At 44.3% G+C, this 16,053-nt stretch overlaps 1 protein-coding gene across 1 annotated transcript; it reads right to left on the bottom strand.

Moving 5' to 3' along the window:
* Positions 1-570: 570 nt before the first annotated feature.
* LOC306784099 (uncharacterized protein) lies at positions 571-15,678 on the bottom strand. Its single transcript, XM_079277936.1, has 16 exons — positions 15,512-15,678; positions 13,766-13,814; positions 11,877-12,018; positions 11,602-11,789; positions 11,196-11,323; positions 8,630-10,432; positions 8,323-8,525; positions 7,777-7,834; positions 7,165-7,283; positions 6,890-6,942; positions 6,389-6,512; positions 6,168-6,270; positions 5,531-5,604; positions 5,331-5,445; positions 4,649-4,695; positions 571-3,005 (listed from the first exon to the last, which is right to left on the bottom strand). The coding sequence occupies exons 1-16, from the start codon at positions 15,652-15,654 to the stop codon at positions 2,929-2,931; spliced, it is 3,426 nt and encodes a 1,141-aa protein (XP_079134062.1). The 5' UTR covers positions 15,655-15,678; the 3' UTR covers positions 571-2,928.
* Positions 15,679-16,053: the final 375 nt, after the last annotated feature.

The raw sequence follows: 16,053 nt of genomic DNA, 5'->3' as shown, positions 1-16,053 counted from the left end.
ACGAGACTCTTGAAAACTATTTTGTGTTATTATTTTAATTTCTTTTCCTAATTACATACATTTTTAATTAATTAAGCCAAAAAAAAAATAGCTTGTGTTGCCTTTCTGCATTAGTTCGAAAAATCCAAAAGCTGAGAAACGTAACTTCCTTTAGAATCATACAAATATAATTCATACATCTTTCATGTTGTGTCTGGGTCGATCGTGTGTATTTATCAGCTCTAAAGACCAAAAGACATAAAAGGGATTCGTGCTCCGCGTGAGCTCCAGTGACATGGAAAGTCTCATGCTGCCTCCTGGTGTCTTCAAACTGAAAATGCATCATCGCTGCTGCAGTTGAATCCGTTTTAAAAAGACCAACAATAAATCCTGCTTGGGCCAAATATGATCACAATATTACAGTGCTGGAATAAAACCACTAAAACACACCAACTCAAACTCAAACACATTCAAGAGAGTAATAGAAAAGGTAAATTAAGGTGGTTTAGCACCATTAAAATGATGTATCTATTTCCATACGAGTGAATATCATAATATCAGAGAACCATGACCCATACATAACGTCATCTTTTTATTAAAATTCTAGTTGATGTATGACAGAAATGTGTTTAAAATCCAGGCCATTTAATAATCAGACTGTTCTAAGTTTCGACTTTATACAACACATACAACCGAGATGAAGGGAAATAAAGGACATAGCATTGACATATATACAATGTGAGATTATGCAAAACACCAAACAGTTGTGTTGTAATTGAGCAATTTGGTCACGACACAGAAATTAAAAGTTGGCTTTAGTTCCTCTCCAAGAATGACTGATAAGCTAAAGATTATGACACAAAATAAACCGTTACTTCAGATTTTAAAACATCCAGATCCAATATGGACCAGTTCTTGTATTTCTACGACTCAGAATCATCCAGTCAACTGACTTTAGTTTAAATCGGTTCAACCTGTGAGTCACATGACACAAAGCAGACGCATACTGTTCCTCTAGTCAATTATACAAACTACAGAACATGAAAGTAAAACAAAGCACGACATCCAGTGACTTTCTTGCAGCCGTGTTTGAGCATCAGGTCTGCGTTAACCCATAAATGTGTTATTTTAAAAAAAACATTCATTTTTAAATGTCGAAGCAAATCTAAGCTCAAAGGGAAACTTAATGATTCAGAGCTTTTCCACTTGATTCCTGGAGGATCACTGTCGCTTCATGAAAACCTGAATGTGCAGCTGGAGTCTGTAAATGATGAGTGAGGAAACCTTCACGACCGACTGCTGTCAAAAGTCAAGAAATGCTGCGAGTGCGTTTGGTTCTGTGGTTTCCAGCCCATTGAAACAAAGCCATCGAATTATGAGTCTATTTAGTTTCTATCTTTGGCATATACACCCATATAGGGTTCTTCGGTTTGGTCCCCAGGAGAACCCTTGAAGCCGCTATGACAGCTTCTAAAGAGAACCCTTCGATGGTGTAATGGTCCATCTAGAAACTTCCCATCTTCCAAAGGCCTGTACACACCGGGGGCGTTTCTTTCGTGCACGTCAATATACTGTTGTTTTTGTCAAAACTGTCACACAAAACGGGAATATTACACAACGAAAAAACATCATTTTTTTTCCGGAACGAGGCAGACTTTTCTAAACTTTCGCAGCGTGATCAAAGGCATCAACCCGTCACTTTGTGTGGAACAGGTTGATTTGCAATAATATCTATAAAATCCTTTCAGAATAAAAGCCCATGACATGTAAAATTCAGCATTATCGGGTTGTAAGTTCGTTATACCCCCCGGTTTATAAAGGCCTTATATGTGTGCTTACAGCCTACCCAGGAAGGCCGACCAATAACCCTCTTATATTCCCTTTTACTCCATAGATCTTTCTCCAGCCTAGCCAGGTTAGCATGGGGACCTCGTCTAGCAGCCTTGGGCCTCAACATGGTGCAGTTCAACCCACAACAATCATGGTTCACAGTCAGGGGTGTTGGCTCTGCTTTCAACAATACATGAAGAAAACTTTCTTCCAAAAACAGTTCTTTGAATGGAAAGGGTTTTTAATGGAACCCATAGCCCTTTGGGGAGAACCCTTTTGGAACTCTTGTTTCTGAAAGTGTTCCGACAAGCTGTGACAAAGTTCAACTGAAGACTAAAAATTTGTTTTCTCTATTTTTTGTTTTCCTGAGAACTCCTGAACCTCTGGTTGGAAACCATTGGGTTAGAGAAGATGAGAGTCGAGCTCGGAGTAAACGAGATTTTAGCGAGACCTTAAATGCAGTTCAACGTGTAATGAAAGCGACCCCGACGTTAGTCTGGCAGCGTGGACCCAAACATGAGCCGGGAGCAAGAAACAGCTGTCTGACCTCGCTTCTTTAAATGGTATTAGCATCTGAAGTGTCCCTGGATACAACCAACATTCCACTAAGTTGCACATGTAAGCAGATAGAGGAAGAAAATGTGTGTGTGTGTGTGTGCGTTTCAGAGCATTAAGTAGACAGATTAAGACTAGAAGGGTATTAAAACTAACAACTGGAGCACTGAACCCAATCACATCACGGCTGGTGAGTCATTAACCCCTCAACGTTATTTGTGTGTGAGCATGAGCTTGCGTGCATGCGTGTGTGTGTGTGTGTGTGTGTGTCACTGGCAGGCAGGAGGAACGTCAGATCTTGAGTGATGCAGTCGACAGAGGGAAGGGCATTTTTCTTTAAAATGACAGATCGCGCACACACACACACACACACACACACACACACACACACACACACACACACACACACACACACACACACACACACACACACACACACACACACACACACACACACTATCAGTTATCCCATGAATCACAGGCGTAAACTGCCATTAAGACCACAACAAGAGCAGTAGGGAAAAAACGATCAAAGAGAGGAGCAGCGCTGTGTTTTGCGGAGCGTCATCCCTCCTTCTTGCCCCCCCAACCGAACAGTTTGGACATCGGAGACTTCTTCTTTTGTTTGTCTTTCTTCACGTCTGAGAGAGGAGAGAGGAGGGCGGTCAAAAGATGACGCAGAGGTAAAAAAAACTACATTTTTTAAAGAAATCGGAAAATCCGATGTTTAACTTAAGCAAACTACTACAAACGTGTGTGATTTATGGTTTGATGGGAAATTCTGCAAGAAAGCAGCCAAAAAACAAACAAAATAATGCATCTTTAAAAAATGGGCGACAACCTCACTGCAGAAGCACGAGACGTTGACGCTCAGGACAACAAGACAAGATTTCCGAATATATTATTATTTCTTTGCACTATTTGTGTTACAATCTACAGACCTTGACTTTCCATTGCAACCACTGTATGTTGTTGGTCGTCACTGCTTTTTATTATATATTTATAGACATATTTTGTCGCCTACTTGCATGCACATAATAGTTCCATATCTATTTTTCCATATCTTTATTAAGCTTTGTTACTTCCGCCAAGAAGTTTGTGTTTTTGGTTTGTGTGGTTGGTTGGTTTGTTGATTAGCTTGTCTGTTTGTCAGCAGGATTACGGAAAGTCTGATTTTCATGAAACTTGGTGGAAGGCTGTAGCACGAGCCGAAGAAAAACCCATTACATTTAGGAGCTGATCCGCATCACGGAAGGATACACGGATCATTTTTCAATTACGGAAACGGCCTAGGCGGAGGTCTGCGCTCGCTGAGTGCCTTCTTTATTTTTAGCTCTTTTTCCAAGTCTTATCTCTAATTTCATTGGAGATAACCGGAGTCAAATTCCTTGTATGTGAACACATAGCTTGGCCAATAAGGCGGATTCTGATATGTTAAGATAACATATTTTTATATTAGTGCATGTACTATTGTGCCGATACCACAGCCACAAGGAAATAAGAGAAGCTGTGTCCACAAGTTGTGTTTAAAGTGTGTTTCTAGTCGAGTTCAACTTAAAATCTAGTTGTTGTTTCACCAGTGAGGGTTGACACAACAGAAGCACCTTTGCCATGGTTAAGAGCAATGTAACGTCATTTAACCCCTGTTTGAGGTTTCCTGATAGAAGATTAAAAGAAGAAGAAAAACACCTGCCAGGTAAGAAAAGAGTGGTATAAAGTAGCATTTCTCTTATGGGATACAACATGCGTGTAAACGACCACATGCCCACTCTGAGTGGGAACGAACTGTGAAACTTTGGCATTAACTTTACGAATACATTAAAATAAAATGGCGAGTCTTTAGCCCACGGTCGGCATTCACTCGCTGCAACATAACGACCTTTCACTGAAGTTCAATAAATCTCCTCAATTTTCAGCCCGGCTTTCCCAGTCATGAATTGCAAATGAAGCCGGCTTTAACTCCGTTCTATCAGAGGGTCAAATTAACCAGCTACATTATCCATTTGTCGAATAGGAAACGCCGCTGACAAAGAGAGGGGGAGCATTTTGTTTGACGCTTTTTCCATTAGCAGTCATTAGATCAAATGAGATGAAAACATCGCCCAGTGGCACCCTTAAACATGCAGCACACACACACACACACAATGAGATTCCTATCTACTTCAATTAGAGGCGTCCATGATGGAAATCCACAATTGGATCATTTATAAGCAAACTAAGTTGCAGCGACGTCGAGGTTGTGATAACGAATGAACAGAGCGAAGGGGGTGTTCGAGACACTCACTGAAATTCATCATCAGCTTGTTGAGCTCCACGTCCTCCTCTTCCTCCCTGAGAAAACGCACAAAAAGCAAACACAGATCAACAGCAGTTCCTCGTCTGTATGAGCTTATACTGCATTTATACACGCGTGTGATCTGCGAGTACTCGGGCAGCGAGACATTTTGTTGTTCTCGCTCTGTACTCGAGTAAATTGGATTTAAAATCCACACATGGGAGGCAAACAGTGTCTTCTCTGACAAGCCAGGAGTTAGCCATTTTGTCCCGGACAACCACTCCACGTTAAATCTGATTATTTTTACCAGAAGTTTGGTTTATAACAATATCCTGCGGCTGGTTACCACCGAGGTGTTTTATCTCTCAGGTTTTTCTTCAAACGGCAGAGTTTCACATGTGTGCTGTCGAGGATAATCCAGATTGTTCATGGTGAGCGCAGGTGCTGTCGTCTTTAATAGAAATACTTGCTTCTGACGATAACGGTCACGATTACAGCGAGGCAACAGGCATCAAGTTTGTGCCGTCAGCTTTCTTTGCCAAACGTTTTGAGAATGCGCTTTGTTGTTTTCCAAAACTTGGGGTAGTTGACATTGTGAGTGTGGGGCGATCCAGCAGACCCTCAAGCCAAGACCTTAAATTGTATCATTTAAATTTCCCCAAATGACCCTCCGCTGTAGTTGCATACACACCTGAGTCTGTCGTCATCCAGACCCTCTATAATCGCGTTTCTGTCGTTGACGATGTCCACCAGTTTGGCCATCAGCTGCTCTTCCCTCTTCCGGTCCGAGGTTGTTTTCAGCCGTTCTGCTCAAACACAGACACATTCTAGTCTCAGATGTTTGATCTCTTTCATGTCATTGTGTCGAGTGCGTTTCCTTGAAACTCTCACCTGGTTTGTCCATCAGTCTCCTGAGCTCCTGCTCAACAGTGGGCTGCTCTTCCTCCAGGTCCTGGGTTTTCCCACTAGAAGTACAAACAATGTAAAAATCTGTATTTAAACAGCTCATCGCCTACGATTGCATTTCTCGAGTCTGGAGTCTAATCCCAACAAAAACATGAGACACTAAAAAGCTGAAACACGTGGGTGTGAGACGGGTGATACGTCTCTGCAGGTTTGTCAACACAAGCGACCCCTATCGGATCACACATGGTCATTAGATCCATTGCTGAAATATTGATTGTGTATTTGAATGCAAATCTGGATTAAAACGAAACATTTTTGTTGTAATTTGCTGTTAAAATGCCTTGGTAGGGGTAGAGGTTTAACATTAATCAATGAAAGGAATATTTGCAGTGCATGTGTTAAGCATGTGTTAAGCAGCATCGTGCTTCACACTGCAGTGGGGGGGGGGGGGGGGGGGGGGGTGAGCTGTCTTGTTCCAGGACGCCCTGCTGAGAGACGGAGGAGGGAGGACACTGGGAATTCAAACTGTCAACCTTCTGGCCACAAGTCTGTTTCACTCATCGCTAAATAGTGCCATGCCCCTTTTCTAAGTGTGTGTGTGTGTGTGTGTGTGTTTACTCACACGTAGACCAGTTCAGACTCCCGGCGCATTGCCACCTGCTTGTTCCTGATCAAGTTGAACCACTCAACCATGAACTCATTCATGAGAGAGTCATCTTCACCCTCTGACGCACAAAAACACACACATGCAGTTATTCCCAGAATACATTCCTTCCTCTGAATCTCTTTTTTCCACTCCTGATTCACGAGGAGGTTCACACAGCACGAGAGTGTTTATCTCACCTTCTTCACTGCTGCGGAGCTTCACCTCCAGCTCCACTCCCCTCTTCTCCCACTCGTCCAAGCTATCTTCAATCTCCTGCAGTTCCCTTATGATGTCCTCTTTCAGGATGTAGTCTGGTTTCATCTACAGATGTAACACACGCGCACACACACACACACACACACACACACACACACATGTAATGGAAGCTGTGAACCAAAACATAGATCCGAAAACCCAGGCGAACCTAACTTATTGAATGACATCCTTACATTTCAGTTTGAAGAAAAGAGGCAGTAAAAGATGATCAGATGAGTAAGATGTAGAAATGATTACATTAACAAACAATTGAAATGTAGTTAGTTTGTTGAAAGAGAAATGCTTTTATTTTAAAAACCATTTTAACACCAATTAGTGGATTAAATAAATTAAAATTGTTGTTGAGATAAAAACCTGAACGTGATTACATTTAAAACAATGTGCTGTGAGCTGAAGCAAACTGATGTTCGACGGTTCGATACCTTCTTCGACTTGGAGCCATTTGCAGTTGGGTCTGTCTGACCGTTCAGGAATCCTGAAAAAGAAAGAAAGATAATTTAAATAGATACAATGAAAGTTAAGAGCAAAGGCAGGAGACCCTGAGAGGTCGGATTCATATATAGGAATTCTTTAGGAAGACCATTTGTGGTACGTTGTAATGCCGACGTGGACTGAAATAGCAATGTGCAGGGTTGTTGTTTTTTGTCCACAATCATATTTAAACGGAACAACATTACAACACAGGTACCCATGTTACCCTTAGCTGCAGGTGGAGTGACAGAGATGCTCGGGTTGTGAAGATGCGAGGAGGGAGAAGGCCCAACAGGCAGCTCTGAAGTCCAGGGTTTAGGGGAGGGCTGGGAAGGAGCAGCAGGTCTGAGGACGAGCAGAAAAGAGACAAAGAGACTTTAATTAATGGCCCTTTATCTGCTCCTACAAGTAGTGCCCCTCTAGTGTTCAGTTTTGATTCATGAGAGCGGGACGAAAGGTCATCCTAGGGGAAAGGAACCCTGAGCACCGAGCATATGTTGCACCACGGAGGACTCTACTCAGTCTTGACACCATTTGGGGCTCACATGCATGTGGGCGTAAGAGGAGAGGCCGAAAGCTCCGACTACAAATGACGGCCGAGCCATTTGGAGGAGCAGCAGGTACAGGCTTCCTGTGGGAGGGAAAGGTTGGATGGATGGATGAATGGACAGGATATCAGGAGAGAGGAGGAGATGTCGCTACGCTGTGAGCCCGCCCACGTACAGATACTCCCTGCTGGAGGTATGACTTTAGGAACTGAGCCAGTAAGGGAAAGAATTAACCAGAAACACAGAACATGGAGGGGACACAGGACAAACGTTTATTTAATAAGTCTTACTTGGAGATGGGTTTGAGCTTCGACCTCCAGTCCGCAGGAGACACTTTGTTTTCTAATGCTGAGGAGGAGAAAACAAATAATGTTCTTGTTAATCAGTGTGCCATATCAACATTCAGGTTAAAAGGCAGTGTAATCATGGCACCACATCAAAAATGAAATCCCCGACCGGTCTATATAGCAAAAATTAAAAATTTAAAAACATTTTCTCCCTAAATCAGGACATTGTGATCGTGCAAGAAGGCTGCCATCCTGACCAAAACATCCACATCGGAGCTGAAATCATTAACACTACCAGCCCTCCGATCTTTATCAGCAATAAAAATTAAACAAATTCTGCAAAGGAGGCAGCGAGTGCTAGCCAATGAGAGGCAGAGTAGGGCGGGGCTTTGCAAAATGCAAACTATCGTAAAATAACTGCCATCGGCTGTGAAAGAGGTACATTAGCGTGCAGATGAGAGGGCACTTCCAACATTTCCTGTTCCGACCACACAAACAATGCTACGAACAAGCTGCTCTGTGTACAGCCACCAGATATGTGAGTTGAACCTGAGCTGTTGGGCGATGCACCACTGGGCTTTGAGGCTTCTCCGTCTGGGGTTCTGGCTCTGAGTCCACTTCTGCCGGCCGGGCTGGGAGTCCGGTTGTCTGTCGGCGTCACCAGGTCAGCGAGGATCGACCGGTCTGCCCTCAGCACCTTTCTCCCTCTGACGCCCTCCGTCTCCTTCTTTGGAGTCTCCACTAGAGGAGGTCTGATCAGAGGTGAGGAGTTATTAAACGCTACTATTCACCAGTAGATGTACAGGCCGACAGCCAGATGTTATAAAATCATATACGTGTGTGTTACATTACTTACTTGTCAATTTTCTTCAGCGCTACAGTCGTCCACGCCGGCTTAGCGGTGTTGTTGTTGTTGTTCTCCTCAGCCAGTGTTTTGGAGATGAAGGCTGCGGCCGATGCTTTCGCTTTCGAATCTCCACCTCCTGCTGTCGCTCTCTCCCCACCTGTGTTTGGGCTCACATTCGCTTCCTTCCTGCCAAAGCCACCAACATTCACAACCACAGAGACGGCCTGTCCTACTGTGGCCTCCTGGACCTTGGCGGTCACGTTCGGCCCTTTGCTTACGACAACGTTGGTGGTTGCAGTCTTTTTCTCGTCATCGCTCTCCGATAGGAAGAACTCGAGCTTGGACTGCACCGTCTTGGCCGCCGTGGTCGAGGTACGAGGAGCAGCGGTGGGCCTGGTGTTGACAGAAGTGGTTGCTGTGGTGGAGGGAGAGTCACTAGGAGTCCTTGAAGCCGCGGGTTTGGAGACGACACACGTCTGAGTCTCTTTAGCAGCAGGAGAGACACTGGAAGCAGGCCGGGAGGGAGGCGAGGAAGAAAAAGTGGTGGAGAAGCTGGGAGGGGTGCTGGCTTTCTCCGTCAGCGATGACAGTCCCAGTCTGGAGGGTGCGTGAGTCGGAGTGGCCGTGTTGGTTTTAGTGGAGTCAGCTAGCGGAGTTAATCTGGAAACGGGAGTTTCAGGAGTTAATCTGGAAACGGGAGTTTCAGGAGTTAATCTGGAAACTGGAGTTTCAGGAGTTAATCTGGAAACGGGATTTTCAGGAGTTAATCTGGAAACGGGAGTTTCAGGAGTTGATCTGGAAACGGGAGTTTCAGGAGTTGATCTGGAAACGGGAGTTTTGGGAGTAACAGGAGTTAATCTGGAAGCTGGAGTTTTGGGAGTAACGGGAGTTAATCTGGAAGCTGGAGTTTTGGGAGTAACGGGAGTTAATCTGGAAGCTGGAGTTTTGGGAGTAACGGGAGTTAATCTGGAAACAGACGTCTGAGTCTCTTTAGCAGCAGGAGAGACACTGGAAGCAGGCCGGGAGGGAGGCGAGGAAGAAGAAGTGGTGGAGAAGCCGGGAGGGGTGCTGGCTTTCTTGGTCAGCCATGACAGTCCCAGTCTGGAGGGTGTATGAGTCGGAGTGGCCGTGTTGGTTTTAGTGGAGTCAGCTAGCGGAGTTGATCTGGAAACGGGAGTTTCGGGAGTAACCGGAGTTAATCTGGAAACGGGAGTTTCGGGAGTTAATCTGGAAACGGGAGTTTCAGGAGTAACGGGAGTTAATCTGGAAACGGGAGTTTCGGAAGTAACAGGAGTTAATCTGGAAGCTGGAGTTTTGGGAGTAACGGGAGTTAATCTGGAAACGGGAGTTTCGGGAGTAACAGGAGTTAATCTGGAAACGGGAGTTTCGGAAGTAACAGGAGTTAATCTGGAAGCTGGAGTTTTGGGAGTAACAGGAGTTAATCTGGAAGCTGGAGTTTCGTGAGTAACGGGAGTTAATCTGGAAGCTGGAGTTTCGGGAGTAACGGGAGTTAATCTGGAAACGGGAGTTTCGTGAGTAACGGGAGTTAATCTGGAAACAGACGTCTGAGTCTCTTTAGCAGCAGGAGAGACAGAAGCAGGCCGGGAGGGAGGCGAGGAAGAAGAAGTGGTGGAGAAGCCGGGAGGGGTGCTGGCTTTCTCCGTCAGCCACGACGGTCCCAGTCTGGAGGGTGTATGAGTCGGAGTGGCCGTGTTGGTTTCAGTGGAGTCAGCTAGCGGAGTTGATCTGGAAACGGGAGTGTTTGTGGGTAAACCTCTGAAAGGTGCAGGTGGGTTTGTAGCCGACAGTGCCCTGAAAGACAGAAAGCAAAAGACACGTAATTGTGACTAAATTCTTCCCACAGCTGGCAAATCAGAGCTCCTGCTGGTTCTGTTTGAGCTTGAACATAAAACCCCCGGACATAACTCCGGCGTTATGAATCCTGGATGACACCAGAAACATGTAATACTTGGATTTGTCCTGTGGAGGTCAGGAGGAATGAAATACAACTTTACAAACAGACAAGAGTTGATGTCTGAGACAACAGCGGCAATTTTTCAGACTTTTTGTTTTAGTCTCTTCTACAGGACAGAATTTGACCTTAACTGTCTCTAAAAGAAAGGCAAAGAAATGTCATTGCAATGAGTCAGAACCAGAATTACTTACAACACAAAAAGTAAATCCTTTAAATAAAAAAATAAATAAAATTGCATTCTTTAAATTAAAGCCATCATGAAATGGAAACTGTAAATGGAATATAATAAGCAGGGCACAGCCGCCACTAACATCACATACACAAACTCCAAATGAACCAGTGGAGTTGCATTGTGGGTAATGTAGGCATCAAATTATGACAAGGAAGAAGAATGCGTCCGCTGCCTCAAATTTGATCCTTTTATTTGTCTGACAATGTGATACGAGTTCTATTTATAATTTGAATGATACATATTCATTATGAATTCATAATTGCTTTTTTTTCATTTAAATTAAACAGTGAAAAAGAGTCGCTCTGGCACGCTGCAGACTAGAATAAAGAGGATCAGTTGTGATGAAATGAATGAGCACGGGTCCTTACTTTGCACAGCTCCTGTGATAGAGCTTCCCGTCCACTAGATGTCGCTGCACCAGGTGAACGTGCTTGGTGCAGGACACACATTTGTTGCTCAGGGTGCCTGTCTGATGGGATCGCTCAACCACCACATCCTGGAAGAGGGGAGGAGAGGGTGAGGGAGGTTTCATGAGATGGAAATGACAACTTTATTCAGGACACGTTATCTGTCAACGTAATTGCTGTAACGTATCTGAGGCAATGTGGGTTTTTTGTTTGTTATGTAACAGCAGTTTGATACAGACACAACAATAGAACTTCGTAGGTATGTGAATTGTCTTCAATGTGTTTGGCTTTGCAACTCCCACATCGTTTGGGACGTTATTCCGAAAACAAACGTTTTTTTTTTGTAATGCTTATGTGAAGAATTAACCTTTGTGGCATTTCTGGTTTGTTTTGGAGAAGGAGAAGGCCTTGTGATGTTGACGGGAGGGGGAGGACTGTTCTCTCTGGCCAGTTTGGAAGAGGGAAACACCTTCGCTGCCACCGGCTGGTTCTTCTTCCCGGACGGTTCGTCCGTGGGGTCGTCAGCGGGGCGCTTTATACCTCCCAGACCACCAACTGCAGCGAACACATGAACAAACAGAGGCTGGTGAGACAGGAAGAAGGGGGACAGAGACGAACACAGCCAGAGACACCGATACTCACTCGGGGAGCGCCCGTGGAAGTAGTTGTAGTACTGGGACACGTATGTCAGGATACTGAGGCGGTCAGGAACCTTAAGAGCCACCATGTCTTCTGCATCCAACAGCGCTGGAATTCCCAACTGCTCCTCCGCAACGTTGAACGCCTGCAAATTACATCGACTTTATCCAACAAGACAGAGGAAGCTCGGTGTGTTTTGACACGCTGAAACATGTTGGAACATGTTTTTTAAAGAGTTCATTTGTATGAAATCATTTTTATCTTTGATGTCTATTTGAGTGCCTCGTATTGTATTTTAGATTTTCGTCCTCCCTTTAGATGTGGACAAGTATCCTCTTTGTTCAAATGAATGGTTCAACCATGTCTTGTTTTTTTTTGCGTTTCCTGAATAAAATCCCTTTTTTTCAAATGGCAAACATTCTGAGCACCGATTGAATCTACACCTTCTGTGTTCACACAGAAAGCGAGTCAGGAATTTCCAAACAAGATTCACATTCAGCGATTCCATCGAAGCAGAAAAAAACAAAACAAGCAGAGACAGGCCGACGAGCATGAGAGGAATTACTAAACCAGAAATCAGACGATCAAGAGAACCAGAAAAACACTGTTTACTTTGCTGAGCACTTTAATCGCTCACAGCTCATTGCTGAGTTTTAACTTGCATCTGTTCTTTCGGCTTTGTTTCAGTTAAGATCCTGAATAGAGTCAAATAGCAGCTGCCAATTTGGGCTTTTATTCAATATCAAGAGCAAAAGTGATGTTGAGCTTTTGTCTCAGAGCTCAGATTCCAGTGATGAAGCTCTGCGGAGTAGGTGAAAGTAAAGAAAGCAATAACGCAGCCAACGTCAAAGTGCCCGGACGGAAACACTCTGCATTTGGCAATGACTTCTTCTCTCAGCTACGTCTGAACACTGACGCTTTTGAAAATCCTCTGTTACCAAACATCAAGCGGTGCTGATGCAACATCAACAGACAGCACGCACGTAGAAGCAATTAATGGCTGCAGTAACAATTACTTTCATCAGCCATGAATGAATCAGTTGGTTTTTTTAAATTGATTTATTCATCATTTAGTCAATAAAAAAAGTTCAAAATGCTGTTAAATGAATGACTTCATAAAGTAAGGGATTTTCAAGTGTTTGAACTGGGAAGTTCCGCTGAGTTACAGACGTCTCTACGAGCTTGTAATCTTCTTCTTCACCGTCTTTGTTGGCACATTGCAGGATATCCTGGCGTGTCACCGCCAGCTGCTGATCAGTGTGATGGTGTGAAACCAAAGAATGTAGGCTACGGAAGAAGTACGGCCATTCCGGGCCTTGCGTTCTGCATTTTTGCCGTCGCCATCTTGGCTCCTTTGCAACCCGAAGAGACAGGAGAGGGTGGAGCTAAGTACAACCCAGCGCTGAGTAAAACATTTTAGGCGGCAAAAAGGTTACAATTAACTTGAAACACACCGTGAAAGGGTTAAATGTGTACGGTGAAAACACGGACAACTCCCAGACCAAACAACGCCGCGGTAGCAACCGGTTAATCACAAGGTAGCGCTAAATGAACTTCATGCTGAGGCCATAAACTCATGTTTACAATGTTTACTGAGGTAATGAATCAAGTGAGAAGTAGAGTCATTTTCTCATAGACTTCTACACAATCGGATTTATTTTTGCAACCAGAGGAGTCGCCCCCTAATGGCCATTAGAGAGAATGCCATTTTAAAGCACTTCTGCCTGAGTGAAACCATTGTTGGGGGCCGGGAAGCTCTAAATCAGTACGATTAATCATCCGGTCTGCAGACTAAAGCCGCGAGTGTGGACTCGGGAATCACGAGTTTGTCCGAATAAACATGTGTGGGGAAACAGTCAGATGTCAAAATGCAGAATGTAAACATGTCTCACCAGTTTGTTGTTCTCATAAACATCTTCCTTCTTCAGTGAATCAAAGTTGCTGCAACAGAGGAAGAAGGAAAAATTAATACCAGTAACATGTGATCCAACTTCCCTTCCTCTTTGGATTGTTTACAGTCTGGACCTAAACATGTGTTGTTTAGTCCGGCGCAGACGACGTATCAATTCATTACACGGCCTCATGTCAGCCTGCATTCTTTAGAAGCATGGGGAAATGTCTACATTCAGGAAAGGAAAGCAGAGACGCATCGCTTCCTGAACAGAAACTACTTGTCTTCCTGCAGTAATGGCTCATCTGGATGAAAAGCAGGCGTCTGTGTGTGAAACTGGGCAACGCTCCAATAGAGATGGTGGGTCGGGTCTTTGGAATATTTAAGCCAAAGCGTAACGTGGACGCATCTCATTCATGACAAAACAGTTTGCAGCTGTCAAGTGACAAATATCAACAAATATTCCCGGGTGGAAATTCCCTGGTAGTTGTCAAAAAGTCCCGGGAAAACACAAAAGAGACGACCTTTTTACTTTCACTTGATCAAGCTTGCCTCGAACTGAAAATTATCTTTGACACACAGACGGACTGTTTGAGATCCCAGAGACAAAAACACGACGAAACAAAGACAAACGTCACCTAAAAGTGACTCAAGAGATCACTCAGTGACGTTGAACATCATTAGTTGCAGCAGCTTACGCAGGCCAGAGGTTTGTGCAACGAATAGAAGAACAAACATTGACAAAGGAGGCGCTGTTAAATCTTTTGGGGCTGAGAAACAGTCTGTGATCGCTGACCAAACACATTTGCTTTTGAATAGACTGGAAAGCTCCAGAGGCCTTTCTGCAATTCTTTCGAATGATTTGCATTTAAACAATAGTGCTTTTTAACATGTTTGTGTGTATAAAATCTATCTTTCTGTGATGAACGTGTGTTTGACTCTAAAGGCATCATTACAACCCCCTCCCACACTCTTTTTTATTGAATTCTGAACTTTTTTCAACTATTTTGTATCGGTTTTACATGTTTTATGTATTTACTTACAGTTATGCCCAACTATGTTAGCAAGCTTAGGCCTATAACTAAATGATGCTATTACTAATGTGAAACATGGTAAAAGTAAAGTCTTTTTCTACATTGCTTGAGAATAAATGGACAGTTAAAACACGTGTGGTGACGATGGAAACAGACTTGATTGCTTAGACTTTGTATTTAAATTTGAAATTGTAGTGTGACGAAGCAGATCAGTCCACATAAATTCAGATAGACAGCTTTCAAAGTCAAATCTTTTCATTGCCATTCGGTATTTGTTTCCATAGGCTTTTCTTTTTCTTTTCTTTTTGGTCCAAGATTCTACCAGGTCAAACCCTGAGACCTTCATGTTGCTTCCTTTAGTCTCCATGCAGGTCATGAAGGGCGTCAAGACTAAAGGCCTTTAAGTCTCCAGATCTGCACTCTATAGAACATAAACACTGAGTAGCAGGATTGCACAGATGATCACTTTAACTGTAAAGGAAAATAAAGCCCCAGCCTAATGTAAATACAGGCAGACTGCAGACACTGAGCTCCTCAGCTCAGCTCAGCTCCGGTTCTTCCTGAAGACCCACATGAAGTTTCTCTCGTCCCTTTCATGAAAGAAGTGCAAGTAAAGCGACAAGAGTACGTCTTCTCCAAACAGCTTACGTCACAAGCAGCGCGAGCTGACAAAACACCGTCACCCAGTCCTCGGGTGGTCTGAGTCTACTCACATGAGATCGGGTCTGTGCTTGTGGATGAGCGCGCAGAAAGCCATTCCGTTCCTGAAGGACGTGGTCATGTTGGTGATGGACACGTCCCGGTAGCCGTCACACCGGACCCGGCACCACTGCTGCAGCGCCTTCACGGCCGACATCCCCGGAGCTCAGACACCGAACCGATCCGCGTGTGAGCGCAGCAAACGCCGCAGTAGTTCCCAGAGATCCCCCCCTCCTCCTCCTCACCACCTCCTCCTCACCTCCTCCCCTCTCAACAACAAAACTTCTGAAAGTTTCCACAGCAGCTCGGACGCGCTGGATCCAGGAAATGAGAGACAGCAGGACACTGCATGAGTGTGTGCGTGTGTGTGCGTGTGCGTGTGGGAATCACCTGTATCGACTGAGAGAATGTGAAGAAACTGGAAGTGACACCTGTGAAAGGTAGTTCGTGACGCGTCATGGGTGGAGTTCAGTTCTCCTTTGTGTTCCTTCTTTCTCTGTCAGTGTGTGTGTGTGTGTGTGCGTGTGAGATATGAGTTCATTCGTCCAAGTTATTA

This window comes from Melanostigma gelatinosum (genome assembly GCF_949748355.1).
Source record: "Melanostigma gelatinosum genome assembly, chromosome: 11".
NCBI classification, from domain to species: domain Eukaryota; kingdom Metazoa; phylum Chordata; class Actinopteri; order Perciformes; family Zoarcidae; genus Melanostigma; species Melanostigma gelatinosum.
The sequence above is the reverse complement of the archived record's forward strand: the minus strand, read 5'-3'. Positions and strand labels throughout refer to the sequence as shown.